Consider the following 17,591-nt stretch of genomic DNA (forward strand, 5'->3'; position numbering starts at 1 on the left):
TGATCTGAACATGTCTGTACTTATTCCATGTCTATACGTCACTCCAAAATCTCTAATTAGTAAATGATTTTTAAAATTACTTTGAATATAATTGAAGCTATGTAGCTGTAATACCAAATACCTTTATGTTAACAAACATGTTAGAATAATGTTGAATATGTTATGGAAAATCAATAATATATTCATTATGCAATGCAGATGAACTGATTTATAGACTATTTTGAATCTAAGGTAGTTTTCGGTAGATATAAAATTACTCAGTATCATTTATCAGGAATGTATTCAGGACACAGAATCATACATGAAAATATTAGAATATAACAATTAGAAGAAACAGATTATATAATCTTTCTTGATTTTAAGAAAAATATTGGCAAAATTGTCCAGGTAAGAAATTAGGCAACATTATCTACACGTTTTTTTTCTTTCTATTCAAACAGCAGTGTAGTAAGTGTTTTCTACGTAACAGGCACTAGGAGTTAAGGTTTAAAAGACATTTGCACTGTTTTCATGGAGCTTATAAACTAATAGGTCAGTTAAACATGTGAACAAATATTTACATTAAAATGTACAGTAAGGAAAGAACTATTGAAGAAAACATTTCAGACATCTAAAAGAATGTAATGTTATAGAGGAGTTATACTTATTTTCTGTTCTTGAGCATAGAACTACAGCAAAAAATAGAGCAAGGAAGCAGCTTTTTAACTCACCATGCAGAATTTGGTATCAATTAAAATTGGCTGGAAATCAATGGACCATTTTTTTTTTTTCTCAGACACAGACTTAGGAAAGTTCCATTTTAGGTGAGTGACTAGAGTAAATGAATTTAGTGTTTTTCTGTGACCTTTATATTGTATTATCCTAAAAGATATTATACTGTTTACATAACCAGAATTCTGAAGACTTAAGAGATTACCAAAGAAACTGTTATGCTGTGACTCAGGTTGTTTGTATGTGCTTCCTTTTTTTTCTTTTTTTTTTTGAGATGGAGTCTTGCTCTTGTTGCCCAGGCTAGAGTGCAGTGATCTTGACTCAGTGCCATCTCTGCCTCCCAGGTTCAAGCGATTCTCCTGCCTCAGCCTCCCAAGTAACTGGGATTAGAGGCGCCCACCAATGCACCCAGCTAATTTTTGTATTTTTAGTAGAGATGGAGTTTCACCATATTGGCCAGGCTGGTCTCGAACTCCTGACCTCGTGATCCACCCACCTCGGCCTCCCAAAGTTCTGGGATTACAGGCGTGAGCCACCTCGCCCGGCCAATGTGCTTCTTAAATTATTAAATTTTTAACTAAATACCTGTAATGCTTTTTAACTTAACCATGTCTCAGTACGTAATATTTGAATGTTGTTAGCAGTGTCACTACATGTGAAGTATATTGTTTTTCTTTTCATAATATAATGATTTAAAAGAGATTTTAATGTACTTTAAAAGATGACATGTAGCCCAGATGCTGTGAAGCAGGGGTCCCCAACCCCCGGGCAAGGGACCCCACCTGTTAGGAGCACGATCCCTACTGTGAACTGTGCCTGGAGGGATCTAGGTTGTGTGCTCCTTATGAGATGGAACAGTTTCATCCCAAAACCATCCCCCAGCTTCTCGTCCATGGAAAAATTGTCTTCCACAAAACCAGTCCCTGCTGCCAAAAACATTGGGAACTGCTGCTATAAAGGAAACAGATGGACAGATTTGGCTCTGTGACATTTTAAGGTTTTTACAGAAAAAGATAATATAAGCTAAGTTAAAATATAAACAATAATATGGAAAAATATTTGCAAAATATGTAACAGATAAATTATCCTTAATATATTATCCTTAATATGTAGTAAGATCCTATAAATTAATACAGATTGTAGAAAAACAGGCCCCGAATATTTGGACAACTCACAGAAGTAATGGAAATGGCAAGTAAATATCTGAGGAAATGGTAATTACCAACAAATGCAAACTGAAGCAATGAGAACTTTTATCTATCAGACTGCTGACAATAAAACATTTATTACATACTAATGGAACAGGTCTGAGAAAATGGGCATTTTCACACTTTTTTAATGACAGTATAAATTAGTACAATCTTTTCAAAGGGCAGTTCGGCAACATTCCACAAAATTTCGAAATTATACATTCTTAGGCTCTTCTAGAATTTTATTTTTCTTTCTTAGTCTTGGTAACAGTTTTAAAAAACACTGTTGAACCAGCGATGGGATTGAGTATTGTATACGGATCTATTTGAGTTCTTTGCCTCAGAAACTTGTCAAATTTCCTAAGCTTAAATCATTTTTGAAATTAATTAAATGTTTGTCTTCCATTATTGAGAATAATTTAGTTTCTCATTTACTTTTATTGTGCTATTGTCTAACAGTTACAATGTAAACTTTGTTATTTTGTTATCAGACAAATGAAAAAGTTTTGGTACTGTTTTTTAAATGTGAATTTTTAATTCAGTTTTTAAAATTATTTTATGATATGTGCCTAACATCCTATTATGAATTCTTGCTATTTATAATGACATTTAAAATTGAGATATGCATATTATTTATATAAGTATTAATACTACAAAAAAGAATTTGAAATTTCTTAGTACCTATTTTCCTTTGTTTTCATTCAGAAATATTTTTAAATGTTATTTGCAAAGTATTTGAAAATTAAATGTGATCTGCAACATAATTTTCAATATTTGTTTAGACGAACAGAAATTATAGTATAAATTTAGCTACTTATTTTCAAAATCAGGATTGCTTTGAAAATATAGGGCATTTTACACATTTAAGATTTAACATCAGGCCGGGCGCGGTGGGTCTCTGAACACCTGTAACCCCCGCACTTTGGGAGGTCGAGGCAGGCAGATCACAAGGTCAGGAGTTCAAGACCAGCCTGGCCAATATGATGAAACCCTGTCTCTACAAAAAATACAAAAATGAGCTGGGTGTAGTGGTGCATGCCTGTAGTCCCAGCTACTTGGGAGGCTGAGGCAGGAGAATCGTTTGAACGCAATAATGATTGAAGAGAGGTTTTAATATACTTTAAAAGATGACATATAGCCCAGATGCTGTGAAGCAGGGGTCCCCAACCCCCGGGCCAGGGAACCCGGCAGATACTCAGGAGGCAGAGGTTGCAGGGAGCTGGGATTGCGCCACTGCACTCCAGCCTGGGTGACAGAGCAAGACTCCATCTCAGAAAAAAAAAAAGATTTAACATTAAAGGAGATTTTTATTTTTTATTTTTTTTGAGATGGAGTCTGGCACTGTCACCCAGGTCGGAGTGCAGTGGCACAATCTCAACTCATTGCAGCCTCCATCTCCCGGGTTCAAGTGATTCTCCTGCCTTAGCCTCCCAGGTAGCTGGGACTACAGGTGCATGCCACCACACCTGGCAGATTTTTGCATTTTTAGTGGAGATGGGTCCTCTCCATGTTGGCCAAGCTGGTCTCAAACTCCTGACCTCAAATTATCTGCCCGCCTTGACCTCCTAAAGTGGTGGAGTTACAGGCTTGATACCACTCCCGGCCTAAAGCAGATTTTTAAATTGCACGTATACTATCTGTTTTTGTTTTTTTCATATTCTCTTCTCCTGAACTTTGTTTATCTTCATAGTTGCAATATCTTTGGGACACCTGTAACTCATGTCTCCCTTTTTCTTGTCTTGTCTTCGTTTGATTGACTTTCAAAGAGATTTTGATTGAGCACCTCAGCCTTTGAATAAGGTATTGAATACATTTAAATAGCTAGGAAACAAGGTGGTATAGGAAATAAGGAAAGGATTAGAGAAAGACAATGGTTTTAAAGAAGTCTTCCCTTTAGAGTGAATTTGAAGCTTGTTGTTCTATTTTCAATACAAAATCTCCAAATATTCACCTTATAGCAGTACAAAAATAGAGTTTGGACTATAGAAACCACAATTGTGCATATATAAAATGTTCTCAATGAATCTTTGCTATTGAGTCACAGTTACTTCCATAATAACTTAAGAAATAAAGAGAACGCAGATGCTTCCTAAAGTGAGCATATGGGAAAGTGGATAAGATTTGATAACGCTTTTATTCAAGGTTTTTCCTCCATTATAGAAATAATATGTTAGAAATAAAGCATGTACCTATAATGGAGCAATTTTTTTTAGAGAAATTGAATATTTTTTTTTCTTTTAACTACCTTCTTTTATTCACCTGTACTATCAGGAATATCCATATAGACAAAAATAAGGCAAGTTTGGGGTAAAATTTAAAAAAAAAAAAAAAAAAAAACTACCAGGAAAAGAACTACTGGACCGCTGTGACCTGAATGCTTTAGAAACCTCAGAAAGTCCAAACCTTAAAAGCAGGGTTAATCCCCAAAGGCTGGAGAACCTGGAATTCTTATGTCAAGGGAAGGAAAAGAAAGAGTATCGTAGCTGCAGGAGAGAAAAAGAGCAGTTTGCTGTTCCTCTGCCTTTTTGTTCCATTCAGGCCTTCAGCTGATTGGATGGAGCCCGCCCCATTGATGGGGAATGTTCTTCACTCAGTCTCCCAACTTCCATGCCAATCTCTTGGAGAAACACCCTCACAGACACACCCAGAAATTATGCTTTATCAACTAACTAGGTATCCTTTATCCGGTCAAGTTAACCCTTAAAATTAACCATCAGAGCAACTTTATATTCATACTAATTCAGCTTAAAATCAAGCCTCTAAATGATCCACTTGATCTGTAATTAAATTAACTGCCTTCCGGAACAAAACATAACATACTTAAAGATGACAGTTACAGACAATCAACATCTATAATGCTAAGCATGCAGTCTATAATGCTAACATCTATAATGCTAAGCATGCAATAAAATACTATTGCAGTGGGAAAGCAGGAAAATATGAGCCAAACCTGGAAAAAAAAAAAATCAGTCAATAGAAACATACTTTCAAATGGTAAAATTTACAGAATTAGCAGATAAGGTGTTTTTAAAAAGCTGTTAAAAATATGTTCAAGAATTTAAAGGAAAACATGACCCTGAGAGAACAAATAGGGAATTTTACAAAATTAGAATTTTAGAACTCAGAGATGCAGTATATAAAATGAAAAATTCACTGGATTGTCTCATAGGCCCGTTGAACACTCCACAGAGAAAGATCAGTTAACTTGAAGAGAGGACAATAGAAACTGAAGCACAGATAGAAAAAAATCAAAAGGCTGGAAAATAGATGGAGTCTTAGAGAATTGTGAGATAATACTAAGCAGTCTAACGTGTATAATTAGGTATCATAGTGTAATTGAAGCAGAAAAATTTGAATAAAAGGGGAATTTTTTTCTAAATGTTATGGCAAATAGGAACCCTCAGACCCAAGAAATTAAATACCAAATCATACCATAATCAAATTATTGAAAACCAGTGATAAAGAGATAAATTTTTAAAGACATTTGCAGGGAACAATGGCATTACTACTGACTTCTTGTTAGAAACAGCACAGACCAGAACACAGTAGAATATCATCACCTTTAAAAAGCTAAGTATAAAAACAATGTCAACTTTAAGTGATCGATCGGAAAAAAAGTATCTTTCAAACTGAAAGTGAAATAAATGTTTTGAAATAAATGAAAATAGAGAAGATTTATCCCCAGCTTAATGCACTGTAAGAAATGGGTACAAAAAGGAAGAATTCTTTTTTTTTTTCTTTTTTTTTGAGACGGAGTCTTGCTGTGTCACCCAGGCTGGAGTAGAGTGGTGCGATCTTGGCTAACTGCAACCTCTGCGTCCTGGGTTCAAGCAACTCTCCTGCCTCAGCCTCCTGAGTAGGTAGGAATATGGGCGCCTGCCAACGCGCCCGGCTAATTTTTGTATTTTTAGTAGAGACGGGGTTTCACCATGTTGGCCAAGCTGATCTCAAATTCCTGACCTCGTGATCCACCCACCTCGGCCTCCCAAAGTGCTGGTTACAGGTGTGAGCCACTGTGCCTGGCCAAAAAGGAAGAATTCTTTAAGATCATTTTCTTTTTCTATTCTTTTCCCTATTATTTTGAGAATTTTTACATCACTGTTCATCAGGGATATTGGCCTGTATTTTTGTTTTGCTTTTTCTTTTTTTCTTAATCTGTCTTTGGTTTTGATATCAGGGTAATACTGGTGACCTCATAGAATGAACGTGGAAGTATTCCACGTTCTCTATTTTGTAGAGTAGTTTGAGGCTATTTTCTAGATCTTGTATGTGTGCTTTATTTTTTTTTCCTTTTTCTTTTATCTCCTCTTACTGTGTATTTTCAAATATCCTGTCTTTAATCTCAGTAGTTCTTTCTTCTGTTTGATTAATTCTGCAACTAAGAGACTCTGATGCATTCTTTAGCAGGTCACTTGTGTTTTGAGTAGAATTGGTGCTAGTTCTTCCTTAAGTGTTTGGTAAAATTCAGAAGTGAAGCCATCAGTTCCTGGCTTTTTTTAGCTGGGAGACTTTTTATTATGGCTTTGATCTCATTACTTGTTATTGGTCTCTTCAGGTTTTGAATTTCTTCATGGTTCAGTCTTGGCAGGTTCCATGTGTCTAGGAATTTATTCATTTCTTCTGAGTTTATAGTTGCTCATAGTAGCCTGTAATGCGTCTTTGAATTTCTGGGGTACTGGCTGTAATGTCTCCTTTTTCATCTCTGATTTTATTTATTTGGATCTTCTGGTTCTTTTCTTAGTCAGGCTAAAGGTTTGTCAATTTTGTCTATCTTTTCAAAAAATCACCTTTTGTTTCATCACTCTTGTACTTTTCTTTGTTTCAATTTCATTTATTTATGCTCTGATCTTTATTTATTTTCTTCCACTAATTTTGGGTTTGGTTTCCTCTTGCTTTTCTAGTTCTTTAAAATGTATCATTAGGTTGTTTATTTGAAGCTTTTCTACTTTTTTATGTAGGCACTTACAGCTATAAACTTTCCTTTTACTACTGCTTTTACTGTATCCCATCAGTTTTGGTATGTTGTTTCCACTTTCAGTTGTTTCAATAAATTTTTTAATTTCCTTCTTAATTTCTTTATTGGCCCACTGGTTATTCAGGAACATACTGTTAAATTTCCAAGTGTTTGTATAGTTTCCAAAATTCTTCTTGTTATGATTTTTAGTTTTATTCCTTTGCGGTCAAAGAAGATACTTGATATAATTTCATTTTAAAAAATTTTTATGGACTTTTTTGTGTCCTAACATATGGTCTGTGCTTGAGAATGATCTATGTGCTGAAGAGAAAATGTTTATTCTGCAGCCATTGGATGAAATACTCTACAAATATTGATTAGGTGCATTTGCAATTGGTCCGTAGCGTAGATTAAGTCCAATATTTCTTTTTTAATTTTCTTTCTGGGAAATCTGTCCAGTGATGAAAGTAGAGGGTTAAAGCCTCCAGCTATTATTGTTTTGGGGCCTATCTCTCTCATTATCTCTAATAATGCTTCGTATACCTGGGTGCCCCAATGTTGGGCGCATGTATATTTACAATTGTTATACCCTCTTGCTGAATTTACTCCTTTATCATTATATACTGAACTTGTTTGTCTCTTTTTATGTTTGCCTTCAAATCTTATTTTTTCTGATATAAATAAGTATAGCTACTCCTATTTTGTTGTTTGTTTCCACTGGCATGGAGTATCTTTTTCTTTCTTTTTTTCAGTCTATGTCTGCTTTATAGATGAAGTATTTTTTTTTGTAGGCAACAGATCTTTGGGTCTTGTTTTTTTTTAATCCATTCAACCACTCTGTGACTTTTGATTGGAGACCATAGTCCATTTACATTATGTTATTACTGATAAGGACTTACTCTGCCATTTTAAAATTTGCTTTCTTGTTCTTCTGTGGTTTTCATTCCCTTCTTTCCTTCCTTCCTATCTCTCTTTTAGTGAAGTTGATTTTCTCTGGTGGTATATTTTAATGTCTTGCTTTTTATGTTTTGTATATCTGTTGTATGTTTTTTGACTTGAGGTTACCATGAAGCTTCCAAGCTTCTTATACTCCATTATTTTAAACTGACAACAACTTAACATGGATTGTTTAAATAAACAAGCAAAGAGAAAACTAATAAAAAACTCTTTACCCTTCCACTTCATTGCCCTGCTTTCTAATATTTGTTGTTTCTGCTTATATCTTATTATACTGTCTGTCACTTGAAATGTTATTGTAGTTATTTTTGATAGGTTCATCTTTTTACTCTTTCTACTCAAGATATGAGTAGTTTACACACCACAGTTACAGTTTACAATATTTTTCTGTGTTTTTCTATGTACCTAGTAATACCAGTGTGTTTAGTTTCTTCAGATGATTTCTTATTGCTCATTAATATCCTTTTCTTTCACACTGAAGAACTCTCTTTAGCATTTCTTGTAGGACAGATGTGGTGTTGATGAAGTCCCTTTTTTTGTTGTTTTTTTGTTTTTTTGGTCTGGGAAAGCCTTTATTTGTCCTTCATGTTTATAAGATCTTTTCACTGGATATGGTATTCTCAGATAAAAGTTTTTTTTTTCCTTCAGCACTTTATGTCATGCCACTCTCTCCTGGCCTGTAAGGTTTCCACTGAAAAGTCTGCTGCCAGAAGTATTGGAGCTCCTTTGTAAGTTGTTTCTTTTCTCTTGCTGCTTTTACATTCCTTTCTTTTTCTTTGGCCTTTGGGAGTTTGATTATTAAAGGTCTTGAGATAGCCTTATTTGGATTACATCTGCTTGGTGGTCTGTAACCTTCTTGTACTTGAATATTGGTATCTTTCTCTAGGTTTGGGAAGTTCTCTATTATCCCTTCGAATAAACTTTCTACTCTAATCTCTCTCTGCCTCCTCATTTAAGGCCAGCAACTCTTGGATTTGCTCCCTTGAGGCTATTTTCTAGATCTTGTATGTGTGCTTCATTTTTTTAAATTCCTTTTTCTTTTGTCTCCTCTTACTGTGTATTTTCAAATATCCTGTCTTTAATCTCAGTAGTTCTTTCTTCTGTTTGATTAATTCTGCAACTAAGAGACTCTGATGCATTCTTTAGCATGTCACTTGTGTTTTTCAGCTTTGGACTTTCTGTTTGATTCTTTTTTATTATTTCAGGCTCTTTGTTAAAGTTATCTGATAAGGTTCTGAATTTCGGCCGGGCACGGTGACTCATGCCTATAATCTCAGCACTTTGGGAGGCCAAGGCAGGTGGATCACGTGAGGTCAGGAGTTCAAGACCAGACTAACCAACATGGAGAAACCCATCTCTACTAAAAATACAAAATTAGCCAGGCATGGTGGTGCCTGCCTGTAATCCCAGCTACTCGGGAGGCTGAGGCAGGAGAATAGCTTGAACCCGGGAGACGGAGGTTGCAGTGAGCTGAGATTGCACCATTGCACTCCAGCCTGGGTAATGAGAGTGAAACTCTGTTTCAGAAAAACAAAAAACAAGATTCTGAATCTCTTCTTTGTGTTATCTTGAATTTCTTTGCACTTCCTCGGCACAACTATTTTGGTTTCTCTGTCTGAAAGGTCACATATGTCTGTCACTCCGGGTTGGTCACTGGTGCATTGTTTAATTCGTTTGGTGAGGTCATGTTTTCCTGGATGGTCTTGATGCTTGTAGATGTTCATCAGTGTCTGGGCATTGATGAGGTGGGCATTATAGTCTTCACAGTCTGGGCCTTGTACCTGTCCTTCTTTTTTTTTTTTTTTAATTTATTAATTATTATTATTATACTGTAAGTTGTAGGGTACATGTGCATAACGTGCAGGTTTGTTACATATGTATACTTGTGCCTTGTTGGTGTGCTGCACCCATCAACTCGTCATTTACATCAGGTATAACTCCCAATGCAATCCCTCCCCCCTCCCCCCTCCCCATGATAGGCCCCGGTGTGTGATGTTCCCCTTCCCGAGTCCAAGTGATCTCATTGTTCAGTTCCCACCTATGAGTGAGAACATGCGGTGTTTGGTTTTCTGTTCTTGTGATAGTTTGCTAAGAATGATGGATTCCAGCTGCATCCATGTCCCTACAAAGGACACAAACTCATCCTTTTTTATGGCTGCATAGTATTCCATGGTGTATATGTGCCACATTTTCTTAATCCAATCTGTCACTGATGGACATTTGGGTTGATTCCAAGTCTTTGCTATTGTGAATAGTGCTGCAATAAACATACGTGTGCATGTGTCTTTATAGCAGCATAATTTATAATCCTTTGGGTATATACCCAGTAATGGGATGGCTGGGTCATATGGTACATCTAGTTCTAGATCCTTGAGGAATCGCCATACTGTTTTCCATAATGGTTGAACTAGTTTACAATCCCACCAACAGTGTAAAAGTGTTCCTATTTCTCCACATCCTCTCCAGCACCTGTTGTTTCCTGACTTTTGAATGATCGCCATTCTAACTGGTGTGAGATGGTATCTCATTGTGGTTTTGATTTGCATTTCTCTGATGGCCAGTGATGATGAGCATTTTTTCATATGTCTGTTGGCTGTATGAATGTCCTCTTTTGAGAAATGTCTGTTCATATCCTTTGCCCACTTTTTGATGGGGTTGTTTGTTTTTTTCTTGTAAATTTGTTGGAGTTCTTTGTAGGTTCTGGATATTAGCCCTTTGTCAGATGAGTAGATTGCAAAAATTTTCTCCCATTCTGTAGGTTGCCTGTTCACTCTGATGGTAGTTTCTTTTGCTGTGCAGAAGCTCTTTAGTTTAATTAGATCCCATTTGTCAATTTTAGCTTTTGCTGCCGTTGCTTTTGGTGTTTTAGACATGAAGTCTTTGCCCATGCCTATGTCCTGAATGGTACTACCTAGGTTTTCCTCTAGGATTTTTATGGTATTAGGTCTAACATTTAAGTCTCTAATCCATCTTGAATTAATTTTCGTATAAGGAGTAAGGAAAGGATCCAGTTTCAGCTTTCTACTTATGGCTAGCCAATTTTCCCAGCACCATTTATTAAATAGGGAATCCTTTCCCCATTTCTTGTTTCTCTCAGGTTTGTCAAAGATCAGATGGCTGTAGATGTGTGGTATTATTTCTGAGGACTCTGTTCTGTTCCATTGGTCTATATCTCTGTTTTGGTACCAGTACCATGCCGTTTTGGTTACTGTAGCCTTGTAGTATAGTTTGAAGTCAGGTAGCGTGATGCCTCCAGCTTTGTTCTTTTGACTTAGGATTGTCTTGGAGATGCGGGCTCTTTTTTGGTTCCATATGAACTTTAAAGCAGTTTTTTCCAATTCTGTGAAGAAACTCATTGGTAGCTTGATGGGGATGGCATTGAATCTATAAATTACCTTGGGCAGTATGGCCATTTTCACGATATTGATTCTTCCTATCCATGAGCATGGTATGTTCTTCCATTTGTTTGTGTCCTCTTTTATTTCAGTGAGCAGTGGTTTGTAGTTCTCCTTGAAGAGGTCCTTTACATCCCTTGTAAGTTGGATTCCTAGGTATTTGATTCTCTTTGAAGCAATTGTGAATGGAAGTTCATTCATGATTTGGCTCTCTGTTTGTCTGTTACTAGTGTATAAGAATGCTTGTGATTTTTGCACATTAATTTTGTATCCTGAGACTTTGCTGAAGTTGCTTATCAGCTTAAGGAGATTTTGGGCCGAGACAATGGAGTTTTCTAAATATACAATCATGTCATCTGCAAACAGGGACAATTTGACTTCTTCTTTTCCTAACTGAATACCCCTGATTTCTTTCTCTTGCCTAATTGCCCTAGCCAGAACTTCCAACACTATGTTGAATAGGAGTGGTGAGAGAGGGCATCCCTGTCTTGTGCCAGTTTTCAAAGGGAATTTTTCCAGTTTTTGCCCATTCAGTATGATATTGGCTGTGGGTTTGTCATAAATAGCTCTTATTATTTTGAGGTACGTTCCATCAATACCGAATTTATTGAGCGTTTTTAGCATGAAGGGCTGTTGAATTTTGTCAAAAGCCTTTTCTGCATCTATTGAGATAATCATGTGGTTCTTGTCTTTGGTTCTGTTTATATGCTGGATTATGTTTATTGATTTGCGAATGTTGAACCAGCCTTGCATCCCAGGGATGAAGCCCACTTGATCATGGTGGATAAGCTTTTTGATGTGTTGTTGAATCCGGTTTGCCAGTATTTTATTGAGGATTTTTGCATCGATGTTCATCAGGGATATTGGTCTAAAATTCTCTTTTTTTGTTGTATCTCTGCCAGGCTTTGGTATCAGGATGATGTTGGCCTCATAAAATGAGTTAGGGAGGATTCCCTCTTTTTCTATTGATTGGAATAGTTTCAGAAGGAATGGTACCAACTCCTCCTTATACCTCTGGTAGAATTCAGCTGTGAATCCATCTGGTCCTGGACTTTTTTTGGTTGGTAGGCTATTAATTATTGCCTCAATTTCAGAGCCTACTATTGGTCTATTCAGGGATTCAACTTCTTCCTGGTTTAGTCTTGGAAGAGTGTAAGTGTCCAGGAAATTATCCATTTCTTCTAGATTTTCCAGTTTATTTGCGTAGAGGTGTTTATAGTATTCTCTGATGGTAGTTTGTATTTCTGTGGGGTCGGTGGTGATATCCCCTTTATCATTTTTAATTGCGTCGATTTGATTCTTCTCTCTTTTCTTCTTTATTAGTCTTGCTAGTGGTCTGTCAATTTTGTTGATCTTTTCAAAAAACCAACTCCTGGATTCATTGATTTTTTGGAGGGTTCTTTGTGTCTCTATCTCCTTCAGTTCTGCTCTGATCTTAGTTATTTCTAGCCTTCTGCTAGCTTTCGAATGTGTTTGCTCTTGCTTCTCTAGTTCTTTTAATTGCGATGTTAGAGTGTCAATTTTAGATCTTTCCTGCTTTCTCTTGTGGGCATTTAGTGCTATAAATTTCCCTCTACACACTGCTTTAAATGTGTCCCAGAGATTCTGGTATGTTGTATCTTTGTTCTCATTGGTTTCAAAGAACATCTTTATTTCTGCCTTCATTTCGTTATGTACCCAGTAGTCATTCAGGAGCGGGTTGTTCAGTTTCCATGTAGTTGAGCGGTTTTGATTGAGTTTCTTAGTCCTGAGTTCTAGTTTGATTGCACTGTGGTCTGAGAGACAGTTTGTTATAATTTCTGTTCTTGTACATTTGCTGAGGAGTGCTTTACTTCCAATTATATGGTCAATTTTGGAGTAAGTACGATGTGGTGCTGAGAAGAATGTATATTCTGTTGATTTGGGGTGGAGAGTTCTATAGATGTCTATTAGGTCTGCTTGCTGCAGAGATGAGTTCAATTCCTGGACATCCTTGTTAACTTTCTGTCTCGTTGATCTGTCTAATGTTGACAGTGGAGTGTTGAAGTCTCCCATTATTATTGTATGGGAGTCTAAGTCTCTTTGTAAGTCTCTAAGGACTTGCTTGATGAATCTGGGTGCTCCTGTATTGGGTGCATATATATTTAGGATAGTTAGCTCTTCCTGTTGAATTGATCCCTTGACCATTATGTAATGGCCTTCTTTGTCTCTTTTGATCTTTGATGGTTTAAAGTCTGTTTTATCAGAGACTAGGATTGCAACCCCTGCTTTTTTTTGGTCTCCATTTGCTTGGTAAATCTTCCTCCATCCCTTTATTTTGAGCCTATGTATGTCTCTGCGTGTGAGATGGGTCTCCTGAATACAGCAGACTGATGGGTCTTGACTCTTTATCCAGTTTGCCAGTCTGTGTCTTTTAATTGGAGCATTTAGTCCATTTACATTTAAGGTTAAGATTGTTATGTGTGAACTTGATCCTGCCATTATGATATTAACTGGTTATTTTGCTCATTAGTTGATGCAGTTTCTTCCTAGCCTCGATGGTCTTTACATTTTGGCATGTTTTTGAGATGGCTGGTACCGGTTGTTCCTTTCCATGTTTAGTACTTCCTTCAGGGTCTCTTGTAAGGCAGGCCTAGTGGTGACAAAATCTCTAAGCATTTGCTTATCTGTAAAGGATTTTATTTCTCCTTCACTTATGAAACTTAGTTTGGCTGGATATGAAATTCTGGGTTTAAAATTCTTTTCTTTAAGAATGTTGAATATTGGCCCCCACTCTCTTCTGGCTTGGAGAGTTTCTGCCGAGAGATCTGCTGTGAGTCTGATGGGCTTCCCTTTGTGGGTAACCCGACCTTTCTCTCTGGCTGCCCTTAAGATTTTTTCCTTCATTTCAACTTTGGTGAATCTGGCAATTATGTGTCTTGGAGTTGCTCTTCTCGAGGAGTATCTTTGTGGCGTTCTCTGTATTTCCTGGATTTGAATGTTGGCCTGGCCTACTAGGTTGGGGAAGTTCTCCTGGATGATATCCTGAAGAGTTTTCCAACTTGGTTCCATTTTCCCCCTCACTTTCAGGCACCCCAATCAGACGTAGATTTGGTCTTTTTACATAATCCCATACTTCTTGCAGGCTTTGTTCATTTCTTTTTCTTCTTTTTTCTTTTGGTTTCTCTTCTCGCTTCATTTCATTCATTTGATCCTCAATCGCTGATACTCTTTCTTCCAGTTGATCGAGTCGGTTACTGAAGCTTGTGCATTTGTCACGTATTTCTCGTGTCATGGTTTTCATCTCTTTCATTTCGTTTAGGACCTTCTCTGCATTAATTAGTCTAGCCGTCAATTCTTCCACTTTTTTTTCAAGATTTTTAGTTTCTTTGCGCTGGGTACGTAATTCCTCCTTTAGCTCTAAGAAATTTGATGGACTGAAGCCTTCTTCTCTCATCTCGTCAAAGTCATTTTCCGTCCAGCTTTGATCCGTTGCTGGCGATGAGCTGCGCTCCTTTGCCGGGGGAGATGTGCTCTTATTTTTTGAATTTCCAGCTTTTCTGCCCTGCTTTTTCCCCATCTTTGTGGTTTTATCTGCCTCTGGTCTTTGATGATGGTGATGTACTGATGGGGTTTTGGTGTAGGTGTCCTTCCTGTTTGATAGTTTTCCTTCTAACAGTCAGGACCCTCAGCTGTAAGTCTGTTGGAGATTGCTTGAGGTCCACTCCAGACCCTGTTTGCCTGGGTATCAGCAGCAGAGTCTGCAGAAGATAGAATATTTCTGAATAGCGAGTGTACCTGTCTGATTCTTGCTTTGGAAGCTTCCTCTCAGGGGTATACTCCACCCTGTGAGGTGTGGGGTGTCAGACTGCCCCTAGTGGGGGATGTCTCCCAGTTAGGCTACTCAGGGGTCAGGGACCCACTTGAGCAGGCAGTCTGTCCGTTCTCAGATCTCAGCCTCCGTGTTGGGAGATCCACTGCTCTCTTCAAAGCTGTCAGACAGAGTCGTTTGCGTCTGCAGAGTTTTCTGCTGCTTTGTTGTTGTTGTTGTTGTTGTTGCGTAGCTGTGCCCTGTCCCCAGAGGTGGAGTCTACAGAGACAGGCAGGTTTCCTTGAGCTGCTGTGAGCTCCACCCAGTTGGAGCTTCCCAGCAGCTTTGTTTACCTACTTAAGCCTCAGCAATGGCGGGCGCCCCTCCCCCAGCCTCGCTGCTGCCTTGCTGGTAGATCACAGACTGCTGTGATAGCAATGAGGGAGGCTCCGTGGGTGTGGGACCCTCCCGGCCAGGTGTGGGATATGATCTCCTGGTGTGCCTGTTTGCTCAAAGCACAGTATTGGGGTGGGAGTTACCCGATTCTCCAGGTGTTGTGTGTCTCAGTTCCCCTGGCTAGGAAAAGGGATTCCCTTCCCCCTTGCGCTTCTCAGGTGAGGCAATGCCTCGCCCTGCTTCAGCTCTCGCTGGTCGGGCTGCAGCAGCTGACCAGTACCGATCGTCCGGCACTCCCCAGTGAGATGAACCCAGTACCTCAGTTGAAAATGCCGAAATCACCGGTCTTCTGTGTCGCTGGCACTGGGAGTTGAAGACTGGAGCTGCTCCTATTCGGCCATCTTGCTCCGCCCCCTACCTGTCCTTCTTATGAAGGCTTTCCAAGTATTCAAGGGGACTTGGGTGTTGTGAATTAAGTCTTTGGTCACTGCAGCCATATCTACATTAGGGAACACCCCAAGCCCTATGGCTCTTGCAGACTCAATGAGGTACTACATTGGTGTTCTTGGGTGAGATCCAGGAGAACTTCCTGGATTACTAGACGTAGACTCTTGTTCTCTTCCCTTAATTTCCACCAAGCAAATAGATTCTCCCTGTCTGTACTGAGCTGCCTTGGAGCTGGGGGAGTGGTGATACATGCCTCTTTGTGGCACCACCACTGGGACTGTGCTGGGTGAGATCCAAAGCAAGCATAGTACTGGGTCTTGCCTAAGGTCCACAGGGATCACTGTATGGCTACTGCCCATGTTCCCTCAAGGCCCAAGGGCTCTGCAGTCCGCAAGTGATGAATCAGCGAGGCTTGTGTCCTTCCCTTCAGGGCAATGAGTTTCCCTTGTCTCTGGGTGGGTCCAGAGAAGCTGTCTGGGATGCAGGGCCTGGAGTCAGGAACCTTAGGAATCTGTTATATCTCGTGTTCTGTTCTGAGGTGGCTGAGCTGGCATCCAAGATACAAAACAAAGTCCTTCTCATTCTTCTCTCTCAAGCAGAAGCTCTCTCCCAGAGCTACGAGCTGCATCGCCTGGGGTTGCAGGAGGAGTGATACAAGTACTCCCTTGGCTGCCCTAGCTGGTGTCTCACTAGGCCGCATGCACCCCAAGTCCACTGGCTCTAAGCCCAGCACAGCACAGAAGCTTGCCCACGAATTACAGCCCTTATGGCCCAAAACTTGCCCTTCAGTTTATTTCAGATCCCAGAGCACCTTATCCCATGGTGGTGGGGCTTGCCAGAACTCTGGTTCTGACCGCTGGGATGGAGGCTTCCCTTCTGACCAGTGCTGGTCTCAATGCTCCCTCTGGGGATGCTGGCTGACTTCTGCCTGGTGTTGCTTTCTGCTGTGACAGGGCAGCACTAAATTCCATTGCTAAGTCCCATAATCACTCTTTTTATTCCCTTCCACAAGTGCATAAATTATCTCTCCATGCCATGCTGCCAGTGCCAGGGATTAGGGGAAGGACAGTGTAGCAATTCAAGACTATCTTTCTTATCCTGTTTAGTGCCTCTTTCCTTAATATTATGTTGAAACCAAGTACTATGATTGCTTACCTGATTTTTGGTTCTTAGGAAGGTGATTTTTTGTTTGGATTGTTGTTCAATTTGGCGTTCCTGCTTGGGGGACGATCACTGGAGGCTTCTATTTGCTCATCTTGCTCCTAATAGTGGAATTTTTAACACATAGTAATAAAACATATGACAACAAAAGTGCAAAAGATGCAGTGGGAGGGAAGTGGAAGTTTGGTGTTGTAATATTGTAAGGATATTAAGTTATCCATGCAATATATAATATTGATTGGAGGTAGATTGTAAACCTTCCCACAATCATTAAAACAAACAAAGTTATTTAACATACCAATAGATAAGATCAAATAGAATTTTTAAAAAGTAATTTTATCAAAAGAAGGTGCAAAGGGAGGGTAAAAGAACAAATGAGACAAGTGTGAAACAAGTAGCAGGAAGATAGACTTAATTACAGCCTAATAAGTAACTGTAATAAATGTAAAAGTACTACACAGTCGAACTAAAAGACAAAATTATTAGGTTGGATGAAAAAGCCTGATACAACTATCTGCTATCTATAAAAAAATTCATTTTAAATATAAAGGCAGAGATAGTTTAAAAGGATGGCAAAAGATATACCATGCAAGCACTAATCATAAAGCTGG

The 17,591-nt window shown here is 38.6% G+C and overlaps 1 protein-coding gene across 2 annotated transcripts in view; it reads left to right on the forward strand.

Moving 5' to 3' along the window:
* COG6 (component of oligomeric golgi complex 6) overlaps positions 1 to 17,591 on the forward strand; it is a 114,152-nt gene that overhangs the window by 74,226 nt on the left and 22,335 nt on the right. The window contains exon 19 of one of the 2 annotated variants that reach the window (XM_009191817.4): positions 776 to 803. The exons of the other annotated variant lie outside the window; for it this stretch is intronic. Coding sequence (XP_009190081.1) covers positions 776 to 803 — 28 coding nt within the window. The remainder of the gene's footprint in view (positions 1 to 775; positions 804 to 17,591) is intronic. 2 annotated transcript variants of the gene reach the window in all.

The sequence above is a fragment of the Papio anubis genome, chromosome 15 (genome assembly GCF_008728515.1).
Source record: "Papio anubis isolate 15944 chromosome 15, Panubis1.0, whole genome shotgun sequence".
NCBI lineage: Eukaryota > Metazoa > Chordata > Mammalia > Primates > Cercopithecidae > Papio > Papio anubis.